The 27,449-nt window shown below is 54.2% G+C and overlaps 1 protein-coding gene across 8 annotated transcripts in view; it reads right to left on the bottom strand.

Moving 5' to 3' along the window:
• The window catches only part of SAMD11 (sterile alpha motif domain containing 11), an 87,108-nt gene that overhangs the window by 35,491 nt on the left and 24,168 nt on the right, over nt 1-27,449 (bottom strand). For 7 of the 8 annotated variants that reach the window (XM_048326416.1, XM_048326417.1, XM_048326418.1 and 4 more), the window contains 4 exons: nt 27,174-27,352; nt 20,595-20,673; nt 6,885-7,009; nt 3,419-3,504 (listed from right to left, as the gene is read on the bottom strand). In XM_048326416.1, coding sequence (XP_048182373.1) covers nt 3,419-3,504; nt 6,885-7,009; nt 20,595-20,673; nt 27,174-27,352 — 469 coding nt within the window. The remainder of the gene's footprint in view (nt 1-3,418; nt 3,505-6,884; nt 7,010-20,594; nt 20,674-27,173; nt 27,353-27,449) is intronic. The other variant, XM_048326419.1, reaches the window with a different exon arrangement.

Below are 27,449 nucleotides of genomic sequence, written 5' to 3'. Positions count from 1 at the left end.
TGCTAAAAAGCCGTGAGAGCTGGCACCACTCCCCTGGCACAGAGACTCCTCAGGCCTGGGGAATGCCACCTGTCACCCAGGGAGGCAGGGACAGCACCCCTGTCCCTCTGCTGGCTTCGGGGTGCTCAGAAGCCTGTGGTTCCCTCCAGCACCCAGCAGAGCTGCTCCTTCCCAAGGCTCCCAGCGTTTCCTCAGCACAGGGAAGGCCGAGGGCAGCGATTTCCAGCAGAGCTGCTGGTGGTGCTGTACCCCCTTAGCACCATTTAAATGTCCAATTGCACTCATTCAGCCCCTGAAAAAAACCCTGCTCCTCCAGCCCGTGACAGCTTTGACAGCCAGACTCCTTAATTCCTTTTTCTTATTCCCTTAATCTGTCATCTTTATCAGGCTGGGGAAGTGCCAGGCAGCAAGCAGGAGCCCCGGCCCCGATCAATCTCCACATTACAGCTGACAGAATGGTGCTAATAACTTATTGATCTCATGTTTGCCAAGCCCCAGTGGGGCTGAAAGGCTCCCATTGATTGGCTTGAGGGAAGGAGCCTCTCAGCTGAGAGCCAAGCGGAAAAACCTTCAAATTGTCTTCTTCCCCAGGAGCTGGGAGAGGGAGGGAGTGGGGAAGGGAGGGCAGGGACCAGGACAGGGAACTGAAGAGGAGGAGAAATGGGAAGGAAGAAGGATGTGTGTGTCTGTGAGATGGGGATTAGGAATGGAAAAGGAAGTGGGGGGGAAAGGGTTTGAGAAGAAAGAAATGCAGGGAGGAGGGGAAAGAGCAGGAAAGGGGAAAAAAGCAAAGGGAAGAAAAGGAACTGGGAACAGCAAGATTGTGCAGAGCTGAAAAATGAATGAAATAGGCAACTGACCCTCTTCTTGCTCACAGCAAATCATTAATAAAATCCTTCCCAGGCCCAGCCCTCCATCCTTAAACAACTCTTCCCAGGTCTGCTCACGTCTGGCACAAAGCACTGCCCACTGCCCGTGCAGGGGTGAGGCCACGAGCTGTACCTGGGGACATTCCCATTCCCCACGGTGACAGAGCTGCAACTGAACCCTGGGGAATCCCCACCCAGCTCCTCGATTTGCACCGAGAGGCCAAGAACCACCAGAGATGCTGAACAGAGGGAAAGCAGCTGTGAGCTCTTTCCTGAGCCCCTGTGGGGACCCCCGGGCTCACCCCGATGCGCAGGGACAGCAGGAGGGAGAATAAACAAAGCAGCAATGACCTCTCACAAACCAGAGTAACAGCTCTGTCCTCTTTCCCATTCAGCCTGGATCAGCCCCGGGGCACACGAGCTGGGGCAGGGCTGAGCTGGCAGGAATTCAAGCCAAGGCAGTGCCAGGGTCACTCACACACTGCCCCGGGGCTCTCAATGCCCAGGGCTCTTTTCCTGGTGGATTTCTCTCAAGTGCATCCATCCCAAAGCCTGGGGCAACATTTCCATGGACACAGACAGGCCCCTGCATCCCTGTCCCTTCAGCAGGACTTGTCCCTGCCTGTCACCTGTGACCCACTGGGCACTCCTGGCAGCCTGGCAGGAGCAGGGGGCACCGCAGCAGCTCCGAGCCTGCTCCTCCCCTAGGACAGGGGCTCTGCCAGCTGTGCCCAGGTGCCAGCCAGCAGCCAGGGAGGACAAGGCAGAGGCCACGCTCCTGGATGTCTGTACAGAACACCAGGGAGGTGTCAAGGCACCTGGGATCTGCTGGCAGCTCTTCCCCAGCTGCCTGGAAAGGCACCTGGCAAAGGAGGTGGAGGCAGGGGGAGGTTATTTTTGGAAGCAGGATGATCAGGCTCTTCCCAGAGCTGCAGGGAAGGCAGCAGGAGGAGCAGGAGTCAGTGTTTGCTGGAGTTCTGAAGCTGCTGCATGTGCTGGCCGTGGGTTTGGTGGATCCAGCCCCAGGGAGGGACAGACTCTTCATCCCCACCAGGCACAGAGGGGGCTGGCTCAGACCCCTGCCCAGCTTGGCCTTGATGATCTTTGAGGTCTTTTCCAACCTTAACTGAGCTCCAACAACAGGGCCCTAAACTGCCTCGGCTCCTTGTCCTCCAGCAGTGACAGCCAAGAATAAAACCTGAACACTCCCAGCAGCAAAATCCCCTGCACTGACCTGTGCTGGCACAGCCAAAAGAAATGCTTCCATGTTGGCTTTTCCCAATTTTCCTTTACTTCCCAAGACCTCTGCTTGTGCTACAAAAGCCTGTTGGTTACCTCCCACTCCTGCAAGGCTCCAGGAGACATAAAAATGAATTTAAATAGAGCACAGAGAGGGGACAGTGCTCCAGCTCCAGGCCCAGAGGACGAAGAGCAGTGACAGAGCCTCGACCCTCACGTTGCCAAGGTAAACAATTGTCCTTCACGGAAAAACACGTCAACAACAGGGCCTGGGCTTCCAGCTCCTGGATGCCCATTTGGTGCTGATTTTCTGCTCAATTTAAGGCAGCAGTCCAATAAAGGCTGCTGCTTTTTTTCCCCGTTGTTTGGCTTAGTTAAATGAAAACATGTCTGCAGCCCGGCTCATTATCCCGCGCCCCCAGAGCAGCCGTTCGCTGGGATCCTGTCTCTAACCATTAGCTGCAACATCCTTGATCCCAATTCTTCTCCAGCCTCAATATTAACTCCTCCTTAGCATATGAAAGCTCTGGGTCTCAGTGCAAAGCCAAACGAGGTCACTGCAAGGCCTCCACGGCCATGGCAGGGACACAGAATCCAGGGCTAGGCCCACAGAGAGTGAGATAATTCCATGTGGTCAGCTGTGGATCCACACCGGGAGGTACAAGCACTGCCTTGTGAATAAAAACCCCAAATTCTTCAATTTGAGTATCTTTACAGTCCAAAAATTCCTCCTTCTCCCTTGCTTAGTCAACAGGGCACCACATGGAAGGATAAGACAAAGGGGTGAATACAGAACAAATAAGTTCACAGGGAAAAATCGCAGTTCCTGGTGCTTTTTGAGACGTCTGGGTGAACTCTGCTCTTCCAGGGCTGCAAAAGCACCAGGAATGAACGGCCTCTAAGGGAGCAGAGCTCCTGAAAAGTGGGGACACAGGTGTCACACTGTCCCCATGCCGTGGCATTCCCACAGGAATCACTGCAGGTGAAGATGCGCCGAGGACACCCCTGCTCTGGGGCCAAGGCCCTCAGGGTTTGTCATTCCCATCACACTGACCAAAAACCCCTGGGAAAAGGCTCTCTGGGAGCTCTGCCCCACTGGAAAGCTGCCCTGCTGCTGCTTCCCACACCACAGCCAAGGGAACCTCAGGCCCAAATATTTTATGCAGAACTGCAGTGATTTGGTCCCTGCTGGGGCAGGACCTGAGGCTCTGCCATGTCTCCACTCCGTGCCCTCTCAGAGCATCTCCAGCCACCAAACCAACTCCCTGCAGGCACCAGGGGCAGAAGGAAGAGAGGGAAGAGCTACCCACCTTCCTCTAGCATGAGGGAGCCTGAATCCTCCACTTCTATCCATGCAAATAGTCCTACTGCAACTGGAAACTCATGAAATCTGGCACTGCAGAACAGAGGGTGTTTGAGGAGAGAAAGAGGAGAAATTAACAGGATTTTTTTGCAGGAGAGGAATGAATTAGAGCCTTGGGACCAGGACTCTGGTGCAAAACGCTGGTTCAGGCCCTAAAGCAGCGTGCAAAGCACACACACCCGGGGGGAAGGCACTTCCGAGACCCTCTGGGGCTGCTCCATCCTCCCCACCCCAGGCCCCGAGAAAAGGGGCAGAGGAGCCTGCTCCTGCTGGCAGCCACACCAGGGCTGCTGGGAGGGCTCCAAAGCCCTGTTTGATGAGCAAACCCCCAGCTCTGCTCTTCCAGGCAGCCCTGGCCCTGCTCAGCCCTCTGTGGGTGTCTCCGTCAGGGTTCAAGCTCCTCGTGCCATCCTCCCCTCTCCAGGGGAGCCCCTCGAGGTGCCAGGCAGGGCCCTGGTGCTGCCTCCCCTTTACCTGAGCCGCTGCAAGTGACTTTTGTCCCCTCCTTAGGCTCCTGCCTGCCCTCCCAGCCTGCTCCCCCCAGCACCAGGGACACTTCTCCACCTCTGCAGATGTCCCTAAGCCCCTTCCCAAACCTCAGCTGCCCCCACATGCTCCTAAGGAAGCAGAGACCCCATTCCACACACCTTTCCTCTCTTCCTTCCCTCCCAAACCCAGCATGACTGCAGTTTAATTAGCACCCAGGAGAGATCTCAGCCCTCCCCACTGCAGAACCGCCTGGGGAGGAGGAGCCAGCAGGAAATCATCTGCAGCTGAGGAGAGACCAGTCATGGTTTGTAGGGAAGCTGTCCTGGCGCCTTTGGGAATCACCAAAGCTGCTTTTCCAGGCGGCTTCTCCCAGTTCCCTGTGCAGGCTGGCAGTCCCAAGGGGCTGGCTCACCCCTCTTCCCTGCACAGGGAGCCAACCTCACCCCCAGCAGCCCCAGGCAGCCCTGGCTCCAGCCCTCCCCACCTTCCAGAAGCCAGCAAAGCCCCAGAAGTACACACAATTCTTTGTCATTAGTTGCAGCCCCTTTCTGCATTTCAAAGACCACTCAAGGCGCAGCAACACTGCTGATTTTCCAGTCCATGCTGTTCAAAACTCCAGCACTGCTGTAACCACAAGTCAAGGAATTCCCTCACAGAATTAATCACAAACCAGCCAACCCTGCCAGCCTCAGCCTTTTTGCTGCCCCCATGAGCTGGCAATAAGCAAATCTCTTCCATTTGTGCTGTCCTTGTTCCCAGGGCTCTGCTGAACCTCAGGCACAGGTGTGTCCTGTTCCAGCAGCACTCCGGGCTCAGTGGGGAGCACAGGAGCCTCCAGAGAGCTCCTTCCCTCCTCACTGGGCTCAACTTCAGCCCTAAACCAGCAACAGAAACTTCCAGCAGCAGATCCCAGCGGCCTGTGAGAGCCCTGCGGCTCCCAGCCAGGAGTGATGCGGGGCTTCTTGAACCTGATGGCACCAGCAGCATTTATTCAGCATTGTTTATCTGCAGGTGCCTTTTTGAGGGGGAGATTCTCATAACCCAGTGCACAGAATTGTTCTCCAGGGCAGACAGCTGGGGGCAAGGTTCTTCTCCCCTTATCGCTGGAACAAAATGGTTTAAACAACAACCAGTCCTGCAGACTAACCCAGCACCACCTCTGAAAAGTCTGTCTGGAGCAATTCCTGATTACCCTGCTCCCCTCCCAGCCCTGCCAGCAAAAACAGCCCCAGCAGTGCTCAGCCCCAAAGCCCAGAGTGGAACTGTCCCTCCCCCTGTCCCTTCAGACACCTCCCCTCCACATCTGACTCTTTTAAACCCAATCACCTCTTGCTCAACACCCCAAACCTGTCGTGTCCTCAGGAGCTTTGTCACTGGCTTGGTGGCTTCTTGTGCCCATGAGCCTCTTCTTTTTCACTCATGGAATATTTCATAGGGTCCTTAAGGTTGGAAAAGACCTCCAAGATCACCCAGCACCACTAACCCATGTCCCCAGGTGCCACATCCACACGTTACCTGAACACCTCCGGGGTGGTGACTCCACCACTGCCCTGGGCAGCCTCCTCCAAAGCTTTCCCTCAGAAATTCTTCCTAACATTGAACCCAAACCTCCCCTGGCACAGCTGGAGGCCATTTCTTAATTTAAGAAACGAACCAGAGCACCTCAAACACCAACTCTAACCCACAGGAATTAGAGCTTCTACATCTCATCTTTTCTTCTGATGGGAACAAGGAGATCCCTTTGCATCTCTGGAATGCCACAGGTCTCAAAGAATTCCAGCAATGCTGATCAAGCCCAGCAGTTTCTCTGCAAAGCAAACGATATTGCAACCCTTTCTGCCATCCAGGGTCAGCTGAGCCACACGGACCCGAGCAGGGTCATAGGGAAAAATGGATCTGTGGCCAGTTTGGCTTTTGGAGCTGTGCAGGGCAAGGGGCTTTGGAAAATTGTTAATGATGAGACTGGAGATTCAGCTGTGAAAGCAAAGTCTGGCAGCTGGCCATGGCTGATGTACAGACACCACAAACCCCTCCTGTGCATATGTGGGACTGAAGATGTTATTTAAGTTTTCACCTTCCAAAGACATTCCCAAAGGGTGTCAGGTGTGGTGTCCCCTCTGGATCTGGGGTTCATTTACACACTCAGCAGAATGACTGACAAAAAAAAACCTGGACAAATCCACAAGCAGACAGATTTTCAGAAAAGGCCTGAATTAGCACAGAGGGAGATCCAGCTCTGATTTGGAAGGACAGGGATCACTCAGTATAAAAACTGACAGAAATCCCAGATTTTCCTCAACTTTTATTTATAATGGAAGGACCCTGCAATCAACAAGCAGATCTTGGTTTTTTTTATTCCAGAGCCTCACTTGTTGACTTCTGCACATTTGCCACCAGCCCATCCCTCCCCACACTCCCTTCCTGACACCCAGGGGGTCCCAGGGCAGGATCCCACAGGAACATTTCTGTTTTCACACTGTGGAGCTGAAACGAGGGGAACAACCCAAAACCAGCCAGGTAGCACTAGAAACCCAAACAATTCCACTCCCAGAGGAGCTGGCAGGCCCAGCAGCAGTGTGGGGAACCTCTGATTAATGAAATTACAAATCAAATCATGCTCTCTGCAAGGCCTTTCTGCTTCACGTGGCACCAGCCCTGGGGACATTTCCCGCCTGTGCTGGCGCAAGCTCCTTTAACACAGACCACTGGATCTGAGAACAACACAGGGCTGGGACCTCCAAAGGGCTTCAGCATCACCATGAAATCCTTTCCACGTTCAACTTTAGCCAGAATATTAAAACCCTTCCTATAGCTAAAGTGTAGCACAAACAGAAAAAACAACAGGAAAATGAACGGCCGGGGGAGCGGAAGGGAGAGGAGGGAAAACACAACCCCAGGGCAGCAGGAGGTGCCCCAGCCCTCACCTGCTGCTGCCAGCCCCACGTCCAGGCTGTTCCTCTTGAACTCGCAGCGGCTCTGGGTCTCTGGCATAACGAGCTGGCGGCTCTGGTGCAGGTTGGAGATGATGGTGGAGAGGTCGCTGTCGCGGCTGCAGCAGAGCACAAAAGCCCCACGTTAACGAAATCCCATCTGTCCCCCCCCCCGAACTGATTTTCCCCCCTGTGAGCACATCTGGGAGAGGCTTTTGTGTGCTCCAGCCTCGCTGGATTGCAGCAGAGGTCCCCCCCTTCCCTCCCTCCCTCCCTCCCTCCCACCCACGGGGTGCCTCCGTAACCTCTCCTCGGTTTTGGGGAGTGCAGAGCCCTTCCCAAGCTTCCCTCTCATTTCCCATCAAGGTCCCTGCAGCTGCCAGAGCTGCTGATTCCAGCCCTGCCAGATATAACTTGCGTGGGCCAGGACTCACATCTAGGATGGAAAAACTGAAAGTATAGGAATTGGCAGATCTGCTCCAGAATTAATAGGAAACTTGAACTGAAATAACTGATAGTTTTCTATCAGTTGCCACCCTTCTATTCTTAAAAACCTAAGTTTTTCCATTCCATCACTGCTGGGACAAAAGGCTTTGAGATTTGATTGAATAATAGTTTTTCTCTTTAGAGAGAAACCCACCACGAGCCCGGACAGCAGCGTTACTCAGAGCTGAGGGGACAGATTGATTTACAAAACCCATTTTCAACTCTCCCCTCCAACAGATCCTGAAACAATGCTCTTCCTTCTGGGAAAAGAGACTGTGTTAGAGCAATTCAGCATTATTTTGCCTGTTTTCCTTGCATCACATTGCTGCTAACTAGGCTGCTTTGGTCCTTTCTTTCTATTTTTTTTCCTTCTATGGAGAGGGAGAATACAAAAACCAATTCACTGTAGCAGATACTGCAGCTCAGATATCTCATCGAATGCTTTTGCTGGTGAACCACTCTCCAGTTGCAAAGTATTTCCCAATAAATGATCTACAAAGAGTGAGGAAGGAAGAACAAGGTAGAACCCATGGCAGGAGCTGGCAGTGCTGGAACATCTCCCTTCTGTTTGTTTGCCCGAGATGCTGAACTCCCCATCCTCCCAGCACCAGGGGCTCGCCCCGAGCTAACCGGGGCTATTCCTCCTCCTGCCCTCTCTCTAAAGGGAAGATGACAGCCACGAGAGCCAGAGACACTTGGGGAAAAGCACACAAATTAGCGATATTGCCCTCCCTGCCCTACCCCAGCTCCCTCCCGTGCCAAAGCCCCCGGTGCCAGCACAGCTCCCACCCACCGGGGTGTCCTCACCTGGGCCCGGCAGGGCAGCCCGGAGGGTGCATTATCTGCAGAATTACCGGGCAATGATCTGCCTTAAATATCCCCCCGCTCCCCCACTGCTGCTCCCCCCGCTCCCGGAGCAGATCCCGGTGCTCCCAGCGCCCATCCCCGGGGCTGCAGCGGGGGCTAATCTGTGTCTAGCTCGCTGCTAATCTGATAAGTTCAGAACAGAAAGTCTTTAGGTACTTTCAGCGGGCGTCTGGCTCCAGCTTTTCACGGGAGGCAGCAGACACAAACAGCCCCGCGATTCCCCCCGGGATCCCCCATCCCTCAGGGGGATCAGCAGGGGAAGGGATGCTTGGATCCCAAAGCCTCTGAGCACCCATCGCATCTCCCCCCCTAAAGCACCTCAGAGTGCTCCTTATGCAAGCACGAGGCTCATTACTTAAGCAAGCCCACAGGTGAGTGGGAAGCCCATTTCTCCTGTGCCAAGCAGTTTTGGGTCTTATCCTCTTTTAGCTGCCACCTTTAAGATGCATTATGCAAATATTTTGGTGTCTTAAGTCATTTATGGGATTAATGCGAAGTGATTATCAGTTCTTTTTAATCATGCCAATCAATAAGTGGCTGTCAGGGACAGAGGACAAATGCAGATAAACGCTGCCATCAGCACGAGGCCCGGAAAGGGCGGAGGAGAGAAGCCAGGAGAGCAGGGAGTGGGAAGAGAAAAATGGGATAATTACATCTTTGCATCTGCACAGTGCCCTGCATCCCAATCGAGCCCAGAGCAGTGCTGGTGTGTAAACACATTCAGCTACGAGGAGGGATTGTTTCATCCACCAGGAAAATGCAACTCCCTCTCTCTGGAGCGGCTCCTCAAAACTCAGAGAGTGCAGAACACCGGGGTATATCCAGTGAAAACAGAACCCAGGAGATCTCCACGGAAGGCAGCAGCACCACACCAGAAGTGGTGTTTTCCTTCCCCCAAAATCTTAGGCTTTCAGGAGATTTTCCATGGGTTTAGAATTAAAATCATCGTGCTCACAAAGGTGCATCAGCAAGTCCCAGCTCCACAGAGGAGCAGACAGCACACAGGGCACACTCCAGGCTCTGAACTGCGCTCCGTTTACCCACGGAATCAGGCAGAATCCCAGGAAAACACGACTTTGCTGGAAAGCAATCCGAACCCCAAGGTGACACTGAGAGGAAAGGGAAGATTTGAGATAAGGCAAACAGGCTGAGACAGCTTTTAACACATCCAACTCTCCCCAGGAGCTGCTCCTTTTGCCTTGGCCCAGGAGCTTTGGAGCAGAGGCTGCTGTGGTGTCCTGGGCTTGTTCTACACCCGGCACAAGGAGAGGTGGGACAGAGCTGGGGCTCAGCCTTGGGAGGAGAAAAGGGAATGAATGGTAACCAGAGGGTTTTGTGAAAAATTGGGATCTCTTTGTGCATAGCTGAAGGATTTCAGCATTTTTTTGAACTGCCCCAGCAAAGGCAGCTCCAGCAGCTGCAGTCACAGCCCAGTCTCTGCACGGGCTCTAACACAGGACACCCCTGCCTGAGGCTCAGGCTCAGGTAATTCCTGCAAGAGACCCCTCTGAACGTGCACTGAGCAAAGCCCAACCAACTGCTCTCATCCCAGGGCCACTTAACAGAGGTGAACTTGGGAGTCTCAGCTCTCCAGGTACTGCCCCAGCTCTCGGTGCTTCGGCTGGGAAGAATTTCTGCAATTCTCAGAGCTGCCCTCTTTGTGCACACTGCCCACCACACCTGCAGCACTGCAGCTGCATCCCCAGCCCCGGATTTGGTGCTGGTCCAGCAAGCAGGACAGAGGACACTGTACTGCCACAGGCTCGGGGAGGTGCAACTGGATCATCTTTAAGGTCCCTTCCAACCCAGCCACGACCATTTATCCACCATTGCAATAAAGGTCCACCATTTATCCAAGGCCACCTCGCAGGGAATCTCTGCCTGAATATCCAGCTTGTGGGACCTCCTGCAAGATCCAGGATGTCCCTCTGGGGATCCCAACAAAGCCCAGTTCCTGCAGGACCTGGAAGGAGCCACATGGAGGGAGTTGGAGAGGGCTGGTCCTGCCCATGCAGAGAATTCCCTCTGGTGTGCCCAGGGCAGGAACTCCCTCCAGGAGCTCCCCTGCAGCCCCAGCAGGGCCCTGCCCGGTGCTGAGCTGGGCCTGAGCCCTGCAGGTGCCCTGGTGCAGCCCAGCCCTGCCTCGGGCACTCCCAAGCTGATTAAAGTCTGAGCCTTGCCACTGCCACAATATTGTATCCTAAAAACCGGATTAGGGAAGGGGGCTCGAGGGAGATCCAGAGCTCCTGAAAGGTCAGGGAGGAGACAAAGAGCCTCCTGGAGGGCTGCCGGTTGCCATGGCAACGCCCAGTTTGGGAATTCAGGGTCTGGGGACCTGAAGGAACACAGGTGGGACTCCAGCTGTGGGAGAACACGATCTGAGCATGGATGGAGGGAGGGAGGGAGGGATGGATGGAGGGAGGGATGGAAGGACAGATGGAAGGAGGGAGGGAGGGAGGGATGGAAGGATGGAGGGATGGAAGGATGGAGGGATGGAAGGATGGAGGGATGGAAGGATGGAAGGATGGAAGGACAGATGGAAGGAGGGAGGGAGGGATGGATGGAAGGATGGAGGGAGGGAGGGATGGATGGATGGATGGATGGATGGATGGAGGGATGGATGGAGGGATGGACTCCTGACCTTACCCAGGATTCCAGAGGGGGCACGTGGCTGGTGGGCCACATCCAGATTTCCTTTCCAACTGGGAAGTGACTCCCTGTTCCTGACAGCCTCCCAGGACCCTTCTTCTGGGATCTGGCTCCCACCCCTGCCTGGCCAGGCTGAGGCACCAGGCACGCAGCAATCCCTGGGCCTGATTTCTGGGAACACTCCTCTCTTCTGGAGCAGCACCTGCACCGTGAGCCTCTGACTGGCCACGACTGAAGCCAGCAGCTCCAGGGCTCCTTCTGGTCGCCTCTTGTGCCCCGTCCCTGTGCTGGACCCTCACTCAATCCCTCTTCTCCATCCCAGTCCCTCACAGCTGCTGGCAGCATCTCCCAGCCCGTTCCGAGCCAGCACTCTGGGATGCAGTGACTTCAGGAGGGGATGGGACAAACTGGGGCAGCCTCCAGGCCCTTGGCCCCTTTGGCTCCTGGCCCGTGAGCCAGGGTGGGCACAGAGGTGCTGACAGATGTCCCCGAGGGTCACACACCACCCCCAGACCCGGCAGAGGTGGCAGCTCCCAGCTCAGCCAGACCCAGACTGGGAGCAACGCCTTTTAAATGTGTTTCATTTACAGACATTAGCAGCAACTGCATCTTTAACGAGGAGAAGGATGAGCAGACTAATGGCTGGAGACAATTAACCAACACATAAATCAGTGTCGGGGCTCTGCAGCGAGCGCAGGCAGCCCGGCGCCCGCGGGCCCTGGTGGCTCTGCCCGGCGCTGCTCAGAGTGACTGCGAGGAGCAGAGGGGGAGGCAGGGGGGAGGGAGACTTTCTGGTCGAAATTTAAATAATTTTCAATAGTGGCTGCCTTTCAGTTTGCTGCAGCTCTCCCTCTCCGCAGTGAGGAGGCAGCGGAGCAGTAACCTCACTCCAAATGCCCCATCCTTGCCAGGGGTGAGCCCGAAGGGGCCTCCTGGACATCTCCCACCCTGCTGGCAGCCGGGGTTTGCTCTGCCCCTGCTCAGAGCCACAAGGTCACTCACAGAAACCTCTCAGTGCCTGGTACCAGGCAGGAAAAGTGCAGTCCCTGTGCAGAGGAGGAGTTCCACCCACGCTGCAGCTCCTCTCAGCAGCACCCACAGGAGCTGCTCCAGTGTTAGGATATTTGTGTCAGTTTGGAGCTCAAGCTGTCATTTTTCTGCTCCAGACCTCCCTGGGATGTCAGGGACACAGCTCTGGGCTGCTGCTGCTCCTTGGGGATGCACAGGGAGTGGGCACCAGACACCAGAGCCCACCTGGTCCTGCAGCCACCGAGCTCCAGAGAGAGCTGGGATAAAACCAGAGGGAGTCCTATTCCCAACAGACACAAAATTCCACAGATCCAGAAGTGGCAAGAGAGATGAGGGAATGGGGAATGAGTCCAGCACCACACAGACTGGGCAGCTCTTTTCCTAATACTTAACCAAATCAAAGGAAAGCTGGGGAAACGCAGTCAAAAATCTCCGAAGGGATGCAAAGGAGGAGATTGGAAGAGAAGAGAGACTCAGGAAGTAAAACGGGGAGGAAATAAAATGGAAAAGTATTTCTTTTAAAATACATTTCACCGTCTCTCCATCCCTTTAACGATCACCCAGTAAGTGCAGGGATTACATTAAATTTTACTGATCAATACAGCGGCCATAAAACTGTCCCGACCCTCTGCCCCTCCCTCCAATAAAGAAAGAAAAAATCCAATATGCAAAAGGAGGAATGTCAGGGCTTGCAGGGGAGAAGACACGAGGGCAGTGATCAGGCCAGGGCAGGGAGAGCTGCCTGGCTGGACCCAGGGCTGGTTCCAGGCTGTGTTTCAGTGGCACCCCTGGCTCAGGTGACAGGTTCACATCATTCACTCTGCAGTGGTTTCCCCCCCAAAACCCTCTGCTCCCACCCTGCCTGGCCAGGCTGGTGAACCAGGAATGACAGAGAAGCTCCAAGGAGATGAGAAACCATCACCAGATGCTGCAGAAACACCAGGGACTGTCCCTCCTCTGTTGATCTCAGCAGCACAAAAGGCCAAATTTCTGTGTCAGGAGCAGTGTCCCAGCCAGAGTCACTGGCTGCTGGAGGAAACGGCCTCAAGTTGCACCAAGGGAGGTTTAGACTGGGTATTAGGAAACATTTCCTACCCAAAACAAAGGAATAATGCCCTGAACAGGCTGCCCAGGGCAGTGCTGGAGTCCCAGCCCTGCAGGGATTCAGGGTTTGGGGACATGGGGCAGTTGTGGCCTTGGCAGGGCTGGGGCAGGGTTGGATTTCATGACCTTGGAGGGCTTTTCCAGCCTGAAGGAGCCAGGATTCAGCCACAAGGAGAGGTGGCTCAGGGCTGCCCAAACTGGAGCACACGCCCAGGGATGGGAGATGTAAATCAGTCAGGGACTGGAGAGAGAATAATGAGCTTTTTATGGAAGCCATTAAAGGCAGAGCCCAGATTGGTCCATAAACGCTGTTGCATCATTACAGCCCTGAGAAACAACCTTATGTAACAGCACAACCGTGGGACGGCGGGGCTGGTGCAACACAGGCACTCCGAGGTGCTCAGATTTCCTAGTTAGCATTTTCTGAAAAACTAATAACTGATTTCTAAAGAAACATCAGCACTCCAGTCCAGCCCCTGGGAAAAAACACCTCTGTTGGTAAATGTGGGGGTTGTACAAGCACCTGGAAGAGCTGCAAGAGCAATTCCTGCTGCAGCCCCCACATAAAATGCCACCACTATCACAGCTTTTCCCTTAACCTGCAGTGTCCAGCCTCTGTGGGCCATTTAATCACGGACTCATTGATTTTTAAGCCCCAGAAGGGACTGCTCTATCTCCCTGCTCTGACCTCCTGCACAGAACCTGTCAGAAAATCAGCCCCTGGTGCTCCCAGCTAATGGTGGCAGCTCAGAGTGGAAAAAATGTGTGAATTGTGCCTCTGCTCAGCAGGGACAGAGACCCCTCCATCCCAACCCTGACCATGCCCAATCCAGTGTTCTGGGAATAAAATAATGTTTATTCCCAGGAACTGATGAATCCTCTCAGCTTCTTCCTTACTAGAACACAAAGCTTCCTGAGAAAATGGGAACAAAACCCATTTCACAAGCTCTGACTCTCTCTCACACACACAGAGCACCAAACCAGTGGAGGATTAACCACCCCCCAGCCCAGCAGAGCCCAGAGTCACCCCGGGTAAGAAATTCTGTGCAATAACTTTCCCCTGAGCGTGCCTGGCTGTGCCCTGGCGTGGCCGCTGAGTGCCGGAGGTCCCTGGGCAGCCAGGCAAGGTCAGTGTCCCTGACCCCCAGCAGTAAAGCCAGGGTGACTGAGTCAGCAGAAAAGGCAGGGATGTGGATCAGGGAAAGCTGGGAAAGCCGCAGCTCAGCCCCAGCGTCCCCTCCTCCCTCTGCTTATCACCTTGCACAGAGCTCCAAACCTGCAGCATCCCCCGATCGTGACCTAAAGCTGGGCACGGCAGGACTGGGGTCAAGGATTTGCAGGCTCAGGTGACGGGGAAGGTGTGGGGGGAGCAGCAGGGGCTGTCCCCGCTGCGCAACAGCAGCGTGACCCCGGGCCAGCGCTGGCACCTCTCCTGGCAGCGCTGGCACCTCTCCTGGCAGCGCTGGCACCTCTCCTGGCAGCGCTGGCACCTCTGCCAGGGCCGGGCTCGCCGCCCCGGGAAGGGCTGGGTGCAGCAGCAGGGATGTGCAGCTCTGAGCAGCACCGGGGCTGTGCCTCCTGCCCCAGCCTCTCCCCATCCCTCTGCCCCCACCCAGGAGCTCCAGGGCAGCCTCTGACCCTCACTTCGTGAGCTGCAGCAGGGAACTCCCCCAGCGCTCCTGCTGCTCCCTCTCCACGCTTCCCAAACTCATCCCAGCTCCTCTGTTTGCTGCATGATCCTGGAGCACACGCCGAGCTGGGACTGAGGGTTGTGCCCAGCGATGATTCAGACTGTCCCTGGCACCAGGAACCCAGCCTGGGACCTGCTGGAGCTCCTGGAAATTCCCCCTGCCACAGGAGTGAGCTGCTCCCATGGGAATTTCTCTAGACAGAAGCATGATTTCCAGCAGGCAAAGCTCAGGGAAAGCTGCCCCTCACTCCGTGGCCACCTCTGGTTTTATTTTTATTGCTCAGCCTTTTGGGTAACTTTTGAAACTTCACCGTTGGTAAAAAACCCTTTTTGGTCACTCTCTGTCCCTCTCAGACACGAGTTTGACAGACAACAACTCACCAGCATCCTGCCTCTGCCCCTTGGGTACCTCCACCTCCTGAGGAGATGTCACCCACCAGACACAGGAAAAAGGGAGAGAAAGAGGGAAATGAGGGGAAGGAAAAGAGGAGGGAAGGGTAAACAAGTTTTCCCAACTGGAGGGAGCAGAGAGGCCTGAAAATCCCAACCCTACCCGTGGGCAGCACAGCCCTAAATCTCCCTGCAGACTGAGCCTGAAAAAACAAATTAATCATCCTGCAATGTCCCGAGCAAAATGCCCATAAAATTTCATTAATGCTTATGACAGTTCATAAAAATGATCAGTAGGGCTGGCAACTCCAAAATAAGGTGGAAATAAGTATGAAGATGTTTTTACTGTAAGCCTGCTTTGTCATTCAGCTCAGCAAGCTCATAAATAAAAAAAAGATGGAATTACACCACCCGGAGAGATGGGGAGGAGAGAGATCCCTGAAGTTTTGGACTTGTCAGGGACACACAAACAGATGTTTTGCTCAGGCAGCAAAAGGAATGTGTGGCTGACACAGCTGCTGGGCCTGATGGAGGCTCTTTAAATACCCCAAATTCCCCTCATTTTCTCCACTTATCAAGCCACCCGCTTTGAGCTGATGAAATATTAAAATCCTCGGCTGAGCAGCTTTGATTGGGGCTGGGGCAGCAGGGGAGACCCCGAGCAGAGGGAAGGGAGGATCCACAGGAGTCCCTCACATCATCGAGGTGTTCAGGACACGTCCAAATCACTCCAACCCCACAGAAGGGGGTGAGGGGGGAGCTCAGAAAACCTCCAGCTCCAGGACCACGCCCTTGAAGCTTGGGATCCAGAAGCAGGTGGATGTGATTCCTTCTTTGATGACTGTATGGACTAAAAGCTATCAGGAATCCTTCCCAAGGCTGCACCCAAGCCTGTCTGTGTCTCAGCAACACACAGAGGCCTTGAGACGCTCAGTTTATCCCAAATCCTTTAGGATACCCTACACAAGGTCCATGAGACCCCTCTCCTCTGCGGATAAACATGGCCAGAATTACACTTAATAAACTTTCTCCCTTTTCTTGTAGGTATCTAACAGCTTTTCTCAGCTTTATTTGGAATATAATTTGAGCTTTAAATGAAAGTTATCAGCTGCCCATTCCCCTTTACCATTCGAATCTCTGCTAGTCCATAAATGGTCTCCTCTCCCTACCCCACCCCTGCAGCCAAACAAATCTTCCTGGGAATGGATGCAAGAGCACAAAGTGCTGCTAATGAAATGATGATGACATAATTAATTCAGATTAAGTAACACTTTTCAGCACTCCACATTTTCTCCTTGTTTGGCCTTATCCCTCCAGGAAAGGGAGAAGCCACTCAGGTACCTCTGCTGTGCCTGATTCCTTCAAACCCAGGATGAGGATTGAAGTGCTTCCCTGAGCAGCCCATTCCCCAAACCCAGAGCAGAAATGCTCTGGATGGCCTGAAGGCAGCCTGATGCTGAATAAAAGCCCTCCCCATACCAGGCTGACACATCCATGGTGTCTCACTGGAGACTTTTAGAGCTTTCCATAGAGTCAAGAACCAGCTTTAATCATCCCCCAGAGTCCCCAGGAGTTCTGGGAACAGCTCTGCAGGTCACACACAGTCGGGATCTCCCCAGTCTCCTCCGCCCTGAATTTATTTATCTGATGGGCAAAACCCACCTCGTTCAGCTCAACATCAGCTTTTCCAGCTGGGACCACGAGAGGAATGGGGACTGCCAGAGGGTGAGGGCAGGTCCCCATTTGGGGACATCTCTGGTCCCTGTGCCACTGCCTGGGTTCCCTGCTGTAGCTCCAAGGCTCTCCTCTGACAAAGCCCAGCTCTGGCAGCAGCACCTGCTGAAGGCTGAGGCTGCTCAGGGGTCACATTCAGCCTCCAGCTGCTAAAAACTTCCTCCGACCTTTCAGTCCCTGCTTCAGCTCTCGGAGATTAGAAAGCAAAAGCTTACTAGGAAAAAAAAAATAAAAATAGCCAGCCCCAAAGGCATCCCCTATCAATCCTGAAAGGGCAGGGCAGAGCAGCAGGGTGCTGTGGCACTCGAGAACGTCACCTGTGTGGCACAGCAGAGCTCTCTGCTGACTCAGGAGCAGCCTTGACACCTTCACAAACAGCTGCTTTTCAATCCTCCCCTGCTGTCCTTTCCTCTCCCGGGGTGTCTTTCCAAAGGAAGGAGCTCAATCACTGATTTGCCCTTTTGTTTGCTTCTCCCATCTCATTTCCCAGGTATTCTGCATCTCCTCAGTCCCCTCAGCCTGACTTGTGTTCTTTTTCCTCCTGCCTCCCCTGTTCCATTCCCACTTAAACCCATTTCCTAAGGGCTGCAGCTGCACCAGACCCACCCAGCCTGCACATCCAACACTCCACTTTGAGCACTGCTGCTTAAACCCAGTTCTGGCTGAGGGGGAGTTTGTGCCTGGCTTAAATCAAGGCCCAAAAAGGGCGTTTTATTCAGATTTAACCACACGTGTCCACGTGCACAGGGACACACCGGCTCTTGGCCAAATGTCTCCTGTCTAAACCACATCCCAACCCCGTGGTGTCCAACTGGGAATGCTGGTTCAGTACCTTGGAAATCTCTGTTTAACCTCTGGCTGTTAAATGCATTTTATTTGCTCTGGGCAAATGCTGCCTTTGTTTTCCTTCCCTCTCCTTATGCAGCCTTCACGTGGGATATACCTGGGTACAGCATTCCCTGGCAGGCCCAGGCAGCTTGGAGTGTCCCCTCCAGAGGCTTTTTGTCCCTCTGGCAGTGAAGGGACTCTCCCCCACCCTCCTGCCTCCTCTCTGTCCGTGTTTTACTGCAGTGCAGGACTCTGGGGGCAGAAATCCTGCCTGGGATGTCCTGCAGAACTCACTCCTGTGCTCAATGTCCCGATGTGCCTCAGTTCTCTGCCCTGCTCTTTGTCTTTGCACAGCTTTAACCAAATCAAACCCACCTCCCTTTCCTGCCAGCCCCTCTTTAACCAGGGCAGCAGCAAACAGCCCTGGAAATGGGGATGGCTTCATTGCAATGAGGGTGTCCTGGAATTCCCAGGGCTATCCCACCCTGAGCTGCACCAGGACGAGGCAGTAACACACCCTGGCCTCATATCTGCTGCTCACTCCCCTCCCTGCAGCTCCCTCAAGACATCAGGTGGCAACAAAGGGAAGGAAAATCCTTTTCCTGCCCACAACTCCTCTTTATTGCCCGGTTTATCTCCATGAGATGCCTCCCCTCATCAGGGTGATCCTGCCTGGGTGCTGAGAGGGGCAGAGACCAGCTCTGAACCTTTGTGTTTCAAAACTGGACAGGCTTAGCTTGAAATAAAAGCAGAGCATCACTCACTGACCACATTTCAGCCAATTATTCCAGGCACAGTGAGTCCATACGAGAGAATTCAACCTTAAACAGGAAATTCTGGAGGAAAAACGAGCTGTAAACATAAACCCAAACCTGTACCGACTTCAAAGCTTAAAAGGGAAAGGAGCAAAGCACCTGGCAAGGCACAGAGAGATCCCAATCTCCCTTCCAGGACAATTGCCTGATCCTCAGTCTCTGGTTCTTTGTCTAGGCAATGATTTGTCCCCAATTAAATGGCTTTTTATCCAGGGCAGTGCCTCCAGCAATCCTGAGGTGGCTGAATCCAATGGATCCAGGTAGCCTCTGACAACTTGAAAGGAAGATCAAAGACAAACTGGTGGCAAAGGGGGAGGGAAATTCAGGGGGCAGCTGCCAGCCCTGCCTGATTTCAGGTTCCGTGGTGGCTCTGTGCACCCTGGGGCATCTCAGGGATCTCCTGCCACAGTCTGGGGATGACCCAGGAAACTCCCCCTGCTCAGCCGTGCAGGGCACTGATAAAAGAGGTCAGCTCAACCTTTTTGCCAGCCCATGGTAGATTTGAGATCTCTTTTACAGGGCTGTGTGGCAATCTGGGCCACTCAAATATGTAAAATCTCCTTCTGTACTGCCATATAATCACAAAATCCTTCTTCTGCCACACAGCATAACAGGTTTTTTTCCTTCTAAACAGGCTGGATGGGCAACTTTTGACAGCTGGACTCATCAGGAAAAGCAAAACTTCTGTTCTCAAGGGGAATTACTGAGGTTCCTTCCAGGACAGAGCTAAACTGAAGGGAACAGCCAAGTTGAGGAAGCCCAGGAAATGCATTTGCCATAAAAATCAGACCATTATTTTATTCTGTGCATTGCAAGTTCAGAATTATTCTTTTTAAGACGGGGATTTTAATTTCCAAAGGTGCTGGCACCCTCAGCTGCCATTGTGCAGAATCATTGCTCACAGGACCATTAATTAAGGCACTGTCAGCACTTCCATCCCAAACCTCTGCCTTTTAGGAGTTTATAACTCAGCCATAAAACTCTGCTCTGGGCTGATATTTATCATGAAAGGGTCTGCCTGGAAGGAATCCATCCTTTTGTGTTTGAGAATCCCAAAAGCTTCGAGCAGCAGACCAGGGGTTTTATTCTAAGGGCTGCCTTTCAAAAACCTGGTTTTATGGGTGCTGGCTGAGCTGGGCCTGCTGCACCACCCACTGTGGGGTGGGGTTTGTGCTCTTAACGCTGGAGAATTCACAAATCATGGCAGTTGATGGTTCAGAGCCACAGTCTGTGCTTAGGGAAATACCAGAGAATTCCTCTGCGCTCACTGGTCCCTGCTGGAGCGTGAGTCCACAGGGATTTCCCACCTCCATTGCCATGGCCAAGGTTTATTGACACTCCAGTGCTCAGTGAAAGACATGGACATGGCCCTCTGCTCCAGCAGCAGTAGCATTTTCCCTTTTCCATCTCGAACCAAACAGGTTCTGACTGGGCTGCTCTGTGCCAGCAGATCCCACGGAGCAGATCCCGAATGCCACAGCGTGGATGGAGCACTCCCAGACCCTCGCTCTGCACTGCCCTGCCCTCATCTGCCTCCTCCTGGTCTCTGCTTTCTCCTCCCTGAGAGGCTTCACAGCTGCTCAGGTTTATTGTTCTCATTCTAGAAAAGGAGCCGTTTTCTACAGCTCAAGGGCTGCATCCCGATCTGGCAGTCCAGGATGAAAGAGACCTTTCCAAATCCCAGTTTTTAGCACAAGTTTCTGCAGCTGGATTTTTAAAGGATTAGAAGAGTTTGTGAGTGCTGGCAGCACGTGGAGATAATGCACCAAGCCCAGGGTATCACCTGACCCAGAGGCCACAGGGGAATATTCATGTTTGCAACTGGAGAGCTTCAATTTATGAATTCCCACCTTCAATTTATGAATTCCCACCTTCTCAGGACCAGAGTGAACACACCAAAACTGGGCTTTCTGTACAAGTCTCATCAATTCTCTCTTCCAGTGTAAAAGGGACTGTTTACCTCCCAACTCCCCCAAAATAAAAACGAAAGAGAGGATGTGTGGGAAGGGGAGAAGGAGGAACAAAGGGAGGAAGGAAAACCCCCCAGCACTGACAGCAACATTCATTCCCATCCTCCAGCATCCAGTAACAAATCAGAAACTCTCAGCCTACCATACAGAGAGGTGCCCCAAAATGGTACCTGCAAGAGGTCTCTCGGAAGGAGATGTTTAAATCCCAGTGGGTGTGAATCCTGTCAACAAACAAACAAAAGAGAGGTCAATGGCACAGGCTCAGCGCTCATCTCCTGCCCCTCAAACCCTGCTCCCCCCTGGGGACCCCCACAGCCCCTCAGCCCCAATTCCTGCCTTGTCCAGCCCCACTTGGAGCTCTGAGTCCACAGCAGGACCCAGGAGCTGCTCAGCACTGAGAGATCCTTTCCTTGCTCCATCCAGACCCTCTCCTGCTGCATCCAGACCCTCTCCTGCTCCATCCAGACCCTCTCCTGCTCCATCCTGACCCTCTCCTGCTCCATCCAGACCCTCTCCTGCTCCATCCAGACCCTCTCCTGCCGCATCCTGACCCTCTCCTGCCGTATCCTGACCCTCTCCTGCTCCATCCAGACCCTCTCCTGCTCCATCCTGACCCTCTCCTGCTCCATCCTGACCCTCTCCTGCTCCATCCAGGCCCTCTCCTGCCGCATCCAGACCCTCTCCTGCTCCATCCAGACCCTCTCCTGCCGCATCCAGACCCTCTCCTGCCGCATCCTGACCCTCTCCTGCTCCATCCAGACCCTCTCCTGCCGCATCCTGACCCTCTCCTGCTCCATCCAGACCCTCTCCTGCTCCATCCTGACCCTCTCCTGCCGCATCCAGACCCTCTCCTGCTCCATCCTGACCCTCTCCTGCTCCATCCTGACCCTCTCCTGCTCCATCCAGGCCCTCTCCTGCCGCATCCTGACCCTCTCCTGCTCCATCCTGACCCTCTCCTGCCGCATCCAGACCCTCTCCTGCTCCATCCAGACCCTCTCCTGCTCCATCCTGACCCTCTCCTGCTCCATCCTGGCCCTCTCCTGCCGCATCCAGACCCTCTCCTGCCGCATCCTGACGCTCTCCTGCTCCATCCTGACGCTCTCCTGCCGCATCCAGACCCTCTCCTGCCGCATCCTGACGCTCTCCTGCCGCATCCAGACCCTCTCCTGCTGCATCCAGACCCTCTCCTGCTCCATCCAGACCCTCTCCTGCTCCATCCAGACCCTCTCCTGCCGCATCCTGACCCTCTCCTGCTCCATCCTGACCCTCTCCTGCCGCATCCAGACCCTCTCCTGCTCCATCCAGACCCTCTCCTGCCGCATCCAGACCCTCTCCTGCCGCATCCTGACTCTCTCCTGCTCCATCCTGACGCTCTCCTGCTCCATCCAGACCCTCTCCTGCTCCATCCTGACCCTCTCCTGCTCCATCCAGACCCTCTCCTGCTCCATCCTGACCCTCTCCTGCCGCATCCTGACCCTCTCCTGCTGCATCCAGACCCTCTCCTGCTGCACCCCCTCTCCCTGAGCGCTGCAGGGGCTGCAGGGTGCTGTCTCAGCTCCCAGGCCCCGTTCAGAGGAGGCAGAACCCCCAAACGTGTCTGCACCGTGTTCCCTCCCCAGCTGGAAATAAATTATCAGCAATTTCCCACCTCGGAAATTAACTTGGCGTGTTCTGTCACTCTGCCTGTGACAGGCAGGAGTAGCAGGCTGGGATGAACAATATCCTAAATTAAGGCAGAGCAGCCGGGGGGGGTTGGGGTTTTGATGGATTTTTTTCTCCCCTCAGCCCCAGACAGCCTCCCCAGCACCCCAGGGGTGAGGCAGTGCTTGACCTCTGTGCTGGGTGTCCCCTCTGGAGCTCTGCTGTCCCCAGCTCAGGGAGGGCTGTGCCCAGGCCGTGTCCCTGTGTCACTGTGATGGATGACAGCCCCAGCCCCCGAGAGCAGCCTGGCAGCAGGGCTGTGTCCTCACACAAACCCTCTCCAGGGCTGCCAGTGCCTGCCAGGGACCCTCTGCTGGCTGTGCTGGCTCCTGGCTGGGGCTCACATCAGCTCCTGCAGGTGCAGGTCCCCGAAAGGCTGCAGAGATCAGAAAGCCAAAGGCACTTCTGCACGTCTGGAGCAGCCCCTCCTGCCCTGCCCTCGGCAGGAAAAGCAGCTGTGGCTGCAGAGCAGGAGGAGCCTCATCCCAAACCTGCTGGAGTGAGAGAGAACCTGTGCTCTGGTGGGCAGGGGCTGTGAACTGTGCCAGGAGACAGCACCAGCTCTGACCCACAGCTGCCCCTTCCTACTTCCACTGAATCACAAGGTCAGCTCTTTCTTTGGGGGGAGAAGGTCTGAACCTCCCCATTTTCCAGCACAGGCAAAGGAGAAGAGAAGAGAAGAGAAGAGAAGAGAAGAGAAGAGAAGAGAAGAGAAGAGAAGAGAAGAGAAGAGAAGAGAAGAGAAGAGAAGAGAAGAGAAGAGAAGAGAAGAGAAGAGAAGAGAAGAGAAGAGAATATTGCCAAGGTTGTGCCCACGTGCTCTGGTTCAGCTGCCTGCCCTGCAGGGACAGAGCTGGTGAAGGTGAATTAAGGATTTCTCTTCAACCAGCACCAGGACCCCTGGGCACTCAGCGTGCCCTGGAGCACAGGACACAAACAGGGCAATCCCAGGGCTGCAGGGCAGGTGTCCTGGCAGGTGCCACTCTCCGGATGCCCGGCTGGGTGGACAGAGCTGGATCCTCTCTCCTCCCTGCTCTTCCCAGCTATCCCTGCCTCAGCTTCCACACTCTCCCTGTATCCACGTCAGCACCCAGAAGGCTGAGCAGGGAGGGAACAGGGATTCAGGGAATCTCATCCATGGTTCCTGGAAGAACAACCTGACAATTGCAGCAGGAGACTGGCACTTGGGGCATCTGGGTTGGTCTCCAGTATGGAATTGCTGCTGCAAGGGTCAGGCCCAAGGAGATGGGCAGAGCTGCCAAGAGCACTTGTGGGGCAGGAGCTCATTTCCTTCCCTTCTTACACTTCACCTTTTCTGCTCTCTCACATCTCCTTCCTGGGCAAGAAGGGATTTCTCGCTGTGTGTGATATTTTACCCTGCAGCATCCCTGGGAAGTGAGCGGCCGTTTTCCCCCTCCCTTCCCCTCAAATCCAAGTCCCCATTAGGTCAATGACACCTTCCCAGCACTCTGAGCAGGTGTTTGAGCTTTACTCTCAGCCACACCTTCCCACGTTGTTGGGGCTTGGACAAAGCTGCTCCTGACCCACCCTGTTCTATCTCAGATGCTGTTACTGCACTTCTCTTCTTTCCCTCCCCTCCCACACCAATGGAAGAGGCCACTCTTTAAAACAGGAATTAAATGCATGAACCCACAAGATAATGCTGGGCTTAAATCCAGCAGCATGTGAGGATCTTGCTGGTAAAGCTGAGCCTTCCTCCCTGGCTCCCCTGGCTTTCATCTGCCCGGAGATTCCTGGGATAACATCACGGAGATCCTGACAGGCAGTTTGCACCTGGGGGTGGAAAAGCTCCCAGGCTGAGGTAATGCATTTATCAGGGCTGGGTGGAATCTCCCTGTGAGGGGAAGGAAGTTAAAGCTTCCCAAACTACTGCAGAGCGATGGAATTTGTAGAGTCTAATTTAGAATTACAGAATCATTAGGCTTGGAAAAGCCCTCTAAGCTCATCCAGTCCAACTTTTAATCCAGCACTGCCACGTTCACCACTAAACTGTGTCCATAAGTGCCACATCCATGTGTTCCTTGAGCACTTCCAGGGATGGTGACTCCACCACTTCCCTTGTTTGGTGTCTGGGATAATCCAGAGGGCAATAACAAAAGCCAAGACTGGCCGAAATTTTAGTTCAGCTTGTTGGGGAGAGGCAGCTTGGTCAATAGTCTGTGAGAAAAGAAAAAGGCTTCCTGAAGGCAAAGTTTCTGCCTGAATTCTGCTCCATGCCCACTGCACCAGTGCAGCTCTGCCAGTATTACTGTGACTGAAAGAACTGCACAGGTGACACTGACACAGAAATGCCCAATACTGACACCATCCTTCTCCCCAAACAGCAAAAGCGATGCTCACAGCCAGAGAAACATCCCCAGCAGAGAGTCAGGACAGCTTAACCAGACCTGGGAGTTCAGCAACACAACTGCTGCTTGTAGGCAGCGCTGCAAAGGAGCAGGATTTCCAGGAAGCTGGAATCTGAGAGAAAGGAAAAGGATTTTCCTCTGCAGCACCGTCCCAACAACCTCCAGAGCTGAGTGCTGCAGTCTCCCAGCACAGGGACACTTTGGGAAGGAGCTGGGATCAGCTGGCATGAGCTGAATGCTCTGGCTCAGGTGGGAGCAGCGGGTCCCTGCCCCTTCCCAGGGCTGCAGAACAGGACAGGGAAGGTTCTCTCTGCCTCACATCTCCTCTGAAGGCCACGGGCAATGCCCAGCATCACAGAGGAACCTGCTGTCCAAGGCTGAGCTGAGGGGCCAGCCAGCCAATTCCCAACTCCTGTTCTAATCCCCAGAGTCTTTCCTTCTCCAGTGCCCAGCCCTCAGAGCAGCAGGAAGCCTCCCTTGTGCCAGCAGTGGAAGGAAACACCACAAATGGAATTGGGAACAGGAGAAAAAGGAACAGGCCAAGTGCTGAAAGCAGTGATGCAGGTGCTCATAGTGCCTGTGCAGGGGGCACGTCCAGGGCAGCAGGAGGAAAACACAGGTTTGCTGAGGCCTGGCCTTGTTTTCCCATCCCAGTTTAACCTATTTCTGCTCTCAGTGGGGGCCAGCAAAGCCCTGGCCCCTGGGGGAGGACACAACAGGTGAATTAGGGCAGCAGCAGATGGGGCACAGTCCCTGCCGGGCCCAGCTGTCGTGTCTGGGCTGCGGCGCCTTTGTGCTGCTGCTGTCCCCAGAGCCACCCCGGCCACCAGGGCCAGCACGAGGGGGGCAGGCTGCTCCCCACTATGGCTCTGGAGAAGCTGGAGTGCCCAGTCTCCCCCTCTTTGGGACAGGGGGGCTGGGGGACCCCTGTCCAAGGGACAAAATGCTTGGGAGTGCTGGGGGTGGGAGCAGGAGATGGTCCCTGCCTGGGCACCGAGCACTGAATTCCTCTTTCTTCCCTTATTGCTGCACTCACAGGAATCCTGCCTGCTCCATTTGCCCCACAGTTCCAGCTTTCCCCCCACACTGCAGCAAGAGCTCCCAGGAGAAGGAAAAGAACAACTGTACAAAAGCAGTGAGAGTCTAACCCAGCCGGGAAGAACGCTGCTCTCCTCCAAGGAAATAAAACTTAACCAAGAGACCTCCAGACAAACTGATGGAGAGCTGGGGGATCACTGCCTAAGGACTGCCAAACATTTTTCCTTCATTTCCTAATAAACAAAGCAAAGCAATTACAGTAATTAAAGATTTAAGATAAGAGCACTTTATATTTGGGGGGCCCAGCATTATCAATTATGGAGTTATCATGCTGCTCTCCCTCCTAATGAGACAATCTAGCACTGTAATTTCGCAGCATTAAAAGCATAATTAAAGGGGGCAGGAGAAGCGGGCAGTTCACCAGAACTGATTAGGAGGGTTCCCTGTGCTCTGTGGCCCCGAGCACGGGCACAGCCCAGATCCATTCCCCAAACACCTTTCCATTTCCAGCAGATAACCCTGGAACACAGCTCCTGGACAGCTGCAATGATAAACCCAGGCTTTAATTACAGGAGGGTTTTATGGGAAGAGCTGGTTGCTCTTTTGTCTCCCTGCTCCAAGCCCTCAGCTGCTGAGGGTACCAGCATCTGTCGGAGGTAAGGGGGAAAAGCTGATCTACTCCCAGGCAAGGAACACATAAAACACCAGGAAAGCAATTACAGGCCTTCAGTTCCCTCTGCTCTGTTTTTATAGGGCTTGTCTCAGGATCTGAGCCCCGGAATGCATCAGAGGGAGATGACAACCGAGATGAGGTGCAATGATCTGCACGGGAGGCTGAGGCACGGTGCCTTTAGGGGTTTATTTTCCTGGACTTACAGATTTTCTGCAAGTCCTGGTTTTTCAGCGGGGTGAGAGAACCCAGAATTTTGCAGCTGAATATTGTGGGCACTGAGGCCTCACAGGAGAGGCCAGGTCAGTTACCAGGACCTAACTCAAGACAATCCTTTCTCCTCTTCCTCTAAGTCTGCGGAATTCCAGGATGAATGTTTATGGCACTGGGAAAAACAGGATCAAAATCAAGCAGTTACTCCTCCTTCCTGCAACTCCATCACTTCTCCCTCACTCCTAGAGGCTCTCAGGATGCTCTGTAATCAAACACAGGACCCCACACCTTGCTGCTACCCCTTCCCAAACTCTGCTCCCCAACACTCAATTCCCCTCAATTTAAATGACACCAGAATTTGAGCACAACTGAAAGCAGAAGGCAAGATTTGGGGCCCCCACACCTCTGTGGATAAGCCCACAGACGATTTCTTGGTCGTGCAGCTCCTTGGCCACAAAGACACAGAGCTCTGGGCAGGGAGTGAGGCACAACTGATAATGTGCAAATCCAGACCCTTCAGTGCAAACTCAAGGCCACACAGAGCCTCACTCACTCCGAACACGAGTAAGTGAAAATACCCCCCCCCAGCTGCCCTTTGTGAGCTGAACTGTGGCATTTGCAGGGTGGTTTCAGCCCCTGGGGGTGACTCCCTGGGGCAGCACTGCCTCCCCAAGGCTCTGCCCGGTTTCTGTGTCTTTGCCCCCACACTCCAGCACGGACAGGGCAGTACCTTCTTTTCATGATACTGATGTGCAGATCCTCCTCCTGCTTCACTTCGGGGTGCTGACCATTGCTCTTGTCGCTCTCCTCGCTGTCCTCACTGTGTGAGAAAATCGAGCTCAGCTCTTTCTTGGGGATCCTGGTGGGGGGCAGGGGGATCGTCCTCTTCTCTGCCAGGCGGCCCCGGTTCTGCGATGGGTTGGGATGGGGAGAGGGAAAGAGAAGACAACAAGAATTTGGTGAGGAATCTCGGACCCAAGGAGCTCCTCTCCGAAGCTGTCAGTCC

The sequence above is a fragment of the Corvus hawaiiensis genome, chromosome 22 (assembly GCF_020740725.1).
Source record: "Corvus hawaiiensis isolate bCorHaw1 chromosome 22, bCorHaw1.pri.cur, whole genome shotgun sequence".
NCBI lineage: Eukaryota > Metazoa > Chordata > Aves > Passeriformes > Corvidae > Corvus > Corvus hawaiiensis.
Note: the sequence above shows the minus strand (reverse complement) of the source record. Positions and strands in the feature narration are given on the sequence as shown.